Source organism: Cucurbita maxima, unplaced genomic scaffold (assembly GCF_002738345.1).
Source record: "Cucurbita maxima cultivar Rimu unplaced genomic scaffold, Cmax_1.0 Cma_Scf00007, whole genome shotgun sequence".
Taxonomy (NCBI): domain Eukaryota; kingdom Viridiplantae; phylum Streptophyta; class Magnoliopsida; order Cucurbitales; family Cucurbitaceae; genus Cucurbita; species Cucurbita maxima.
In genome coordinates this window covers 1,036,286-1,039,983 of record NW_019272023.1, presented here as the reverse complement: position 1 = coordinate 1,039,983, position 3,698 = coordinate 1,036,286, and the positions used below count along the sequence as shown (strand labels likewise).

Sequence of the window (3,698 nt, the reverse complement as noted above, 5' to 3'; positions counted from 1 at the left end):
GATCGACATATCACAATTCTACATCTAAAAAACCAAATATTTACATTGAGTTTGTGAGATCTCCGCATCGATTGGAGAGTGAAGTGAAATGAAACATTAAAGATGTAGAAACCACTCTCTAACAAACGCATTTTAAAATCGTGAGGGATACATAATCGGTCAAAGCAACATCTACTATTGGTAGACTTGAGCTGTCACAAATGATATCAAAGTTAGTCATCGAATGGTGTGCCAGCCAAGGATACTAAGAGTTGTCACAAATTGTATCAGAGCCAGTCATCGGGCAGTGTGCAAATGAGGACGTTGGACTCCTAGGGAGTGAATTGTGAGATCTCACATCGGTCAGAGAGTGGAACGCTCCAAGGGGGTGGATTGTGAGACTTCACCCTAATAGATGCATTTTAAAACCGTAAAGCAAACAACAATACGTAATGAGCCAAAGTGGTGGACTTATAGCATAAACAGTATTAGGCAACCAATGGCCCCTTCATGTTGGAAAGGCAATCACCGGAAACTCCTCCCCCAACCACAAGTTTGGTTCACAAAGAAAATGTTTTTGATAAAATGGATCCCATCTGAATTCTTCTTGAATTTAATTTCTAACATATTATAAAGGGACATAAACTTGGTAATATTCACCATCTTGTTTCCCAGTTACACTACCAACTAGCAATGATTACGTTGCTCATTTAGGCCCTGTTTATTAGGGGAATCCATCAGATTGTTCAACCTAATATTTTCAGTTCTTGACTATTTTTCATACAAAATTATGTTTTACAATACTCTCAACCTACAAAGGCTCTAAAAAAATCACTTGAATTACTCCAATGTTACTAAATAGAATGCAACCAAAGATTCTAAAATAACATGTCTACCTCTCCAATATTATAAAACTTTCATATCTAAACATGAAAGCGTCTCTGTAGTAGTAGAATAAACTTAAGAAAAAGAAAACTGAAACACTATCAACAAAGTTAGAGACAATAAACCTAAAACTGTGAAGCCCAAGAAGTTGCCCAAGTCATTTTAAGCACCGCTATCAGATGGAGCCTACTCACACCCCATCGCCATGTGGGCTGAGGCAGCTTCCAGAATCGTCCTGGCCTCTGTCCCGGGATCGGCAAGTTCAGTTGGGGCCTGTTAAACAGAAGCAATACTTTAGAAAATGGGCACCGCCAAATACAGGAAGATGAAGTTCCAATATTCACTCAAAATACAAACCTTCCCGTATGTATTCTCCTTGGTGGGAGATGCCCCTGAAGCTAGTAGCAACCTTACAACTGCGGCATGCTCGCCTCTTGCAGCATGATGAAGAGGCTGTAAAAATAATGTTCACGATCAATTTGGTTGCAATAGCATTATTGGAACTGATTACTACTCGATGACGGTTTTAAAAGTTTTCTAGAAAGTTATGCTACAAAGATATAGGTACTCATTATTTCTTTTCACCAAGAGCAGGCAGATACCATTCGATAGCATGTGTGATGTGTAAAAGGATTTCTTAAACTTACAAAAGTCCATTATTCATATTGTTGAAGAAGCAAATGTAACCGTACCACGGACAAAATTTCAAGAATAATGTTGCCCTGTGCTTTACCATAAAGCCAAAAAAACTAGGTGTATTTTCTATATTTTAATGCATCAACAAGGAAGGTATAGTACAACATGGTCGTTGCTACTAGCAAATATTTGCTACGGGCAATTGAAAAAACTTAGCTATCTGTTTATCAAAAAGGATAAAACTTTGGACATCGAAGATAAACCAGCTACTTACAGTGTCACCTTCTGCATCAACTGACTCTAGCATCCTCTTCACACCATCTGTGCCGTTAGCACTATTTATTAGGAATTGTACAATCTCTACATAACCTGCACAGATCATTGGAGGAGGAGAAAAAAAAGAATGAGACCAGCAAGACTCGTTTGGCTTATTCCACACTCCTTGATCGCGGAGCGGCATACCGAAAAAGAAAAGAAGAAAAAGCCCATTCCAAAACCTTCACTATCGAGTTCAAGATAATGAAAGAAATTCCAATGGAAAATTTAGGAACCCGGATGAAGATCAGAAAAAAGCAGCACTCAAACGCATAACAACATTTTGAAGAGCTAAATCTTTTAGTACTGTGAGCTCAAAAGTGGAAATTATTTATAACAGCCTACTCACCCCCAGCACAAGCATCATGCAAAGGAATCGCACCATCTTCATCTTGAACCTCCAAGTTTGCCCCTCTTTCCACCAGCAACTATATAAAGATTAATTTATTTAAAAATAAGTCACAAATCATAAAAAGTTCAAAATAAAATATGTCGAAGCTTGCATAGGGTAGCCAACCTGGACACATGGCAGATGGCCATATAGACAGGTAAGGTGTAGAACAGTGTCCCCATCTTCCACAGCGTCATTTATACTTCCCATCGTTAAGTTATCTGCAAGAAAGCCGACAAGGGAGGCAACATTAACATTAAACTCATAACGAGAAAAAGAGCTCCAGAAAAATTAAAACCAGAGGCCTCGATTCACATAGCTTACAGTAAAAAAAAAAAAAAAAAAAAAAAAAAAAAAAAAAAAAAAAAAAAAAAAAAAAAAAAAAAAAAAAAAAAAAAAAAAAAAGGATATGAAAGACACTAGTGGTATGAAGATAGAATATCATAAAATGCAAACCACTCAATGAAATGAATTACATGTAGTTTCCTCTCCATGCAATTGATTCTGCATCAACATAAACATAAAAGATACACACAAAAACTTTCTGAGATAAAATTGTCATAGACCAAAAGAGGAGCTCCCATTAAGACCTCATCACAATTGAAATGAACAAGAAAACCAACATGCATTCATTAAAACTACCATCTTTTCAGAGTAGACTAATTGAATGATGATCAGGTATTTAAGCAGAAGAACGTTGTAAAATTAATCGAAAAAAGATCATCCCGACCTAATCAGGACAGTGAATAATCCAGTAAAATTAACAGAAAAGTGTAGCAACAGAACTGGCAGAGAATCGCAGCGCGAGTTGAAGGAATAAGTTGAACCTATAGCGGTACGAAGGCCATTAACGTCGCCGAGCTGTGCGGCGGTAGCTAGGGCGCGGAGGTGAGGTGGCGTGTCGGAATCGAATTCAATGACACCATTCTCTTCAAAGAGGGCATTATCTTCCTCGTAATCGTCTTCATCTACGACACCGTTGCGTCTGCCTGGAACCGCCATTAAAGTCCAAGCTTACACCGATGATCTCTAGGTCAGAGAAAGCCGAAGGGATTTAGAAAACAAATGGGAAGCCGGCCGGCCCAGCTTTGAACGTTTGACTTCAAAGTTGGACAGTTTTGGGCCCTCCGACGTAATTGGGCCAACACATTATTTTAATGTAAAATCTGTTATAATTTGATATATTATATTTTATAGAATATTTTAAATTTAAGGCTAAATTATGAAATATCACATTAAAACCCCAAATTTAACCTAATTTACAGTAACGATGCGTTTGTGAGTCAAATAATTTATGGAGGGAGAGGAAGTAAAACGGGATTTAGCTTTAAAAGTTACGTTAAAAGTGAGGGGAGAAACACGAGAACCTTACATACTCCACTGCTTTGGGTTCGAGTTTTCTCGTTTCCTTTTCCTTCCTCTCTACTTCTCTATATCACATGCTTCTTACACGACGAGAAACTAAATTTGTCTTGTTTTTTTTTTAATGATT

General features: G+C 37.6%; 1 protein-coding gene across 1 annotated transcript; it reads right to left on the bottom strand.

The window, feature by feature from the left end:
- Nucleotides 1–804: 804 nt before the first annotated feature.
- Nucleotides 805–3,264, bottom strand: LOC111481754 (tankyrase-2). The gene is made up of 6 exons (XM_023127341.1): nucleotides 3,034–3,264; nucleotides 2,333–2,427; nucleotides 2,165–2,243; nucleotides 1,775–1,869; nucleotides 1,222–1,317; nucleotides 805–1,137 (listed from the first exon to the last, which is right to left on the bottom strand). Exons 1-6 carry the CDS (start codon nucleotides 3,206–3,208, stop codon nucleotides 1,051–1,053), a joined length of 627 nt encoding a protein of 208 aa, XP_022983109.1. The 5' UTR covers nucleotides 3,209–3,264; the 3' UTR covers nucleotides 805–1,050.
- Nucleotides 3,265–3,698: the final 434 nt, after the last annotated feature.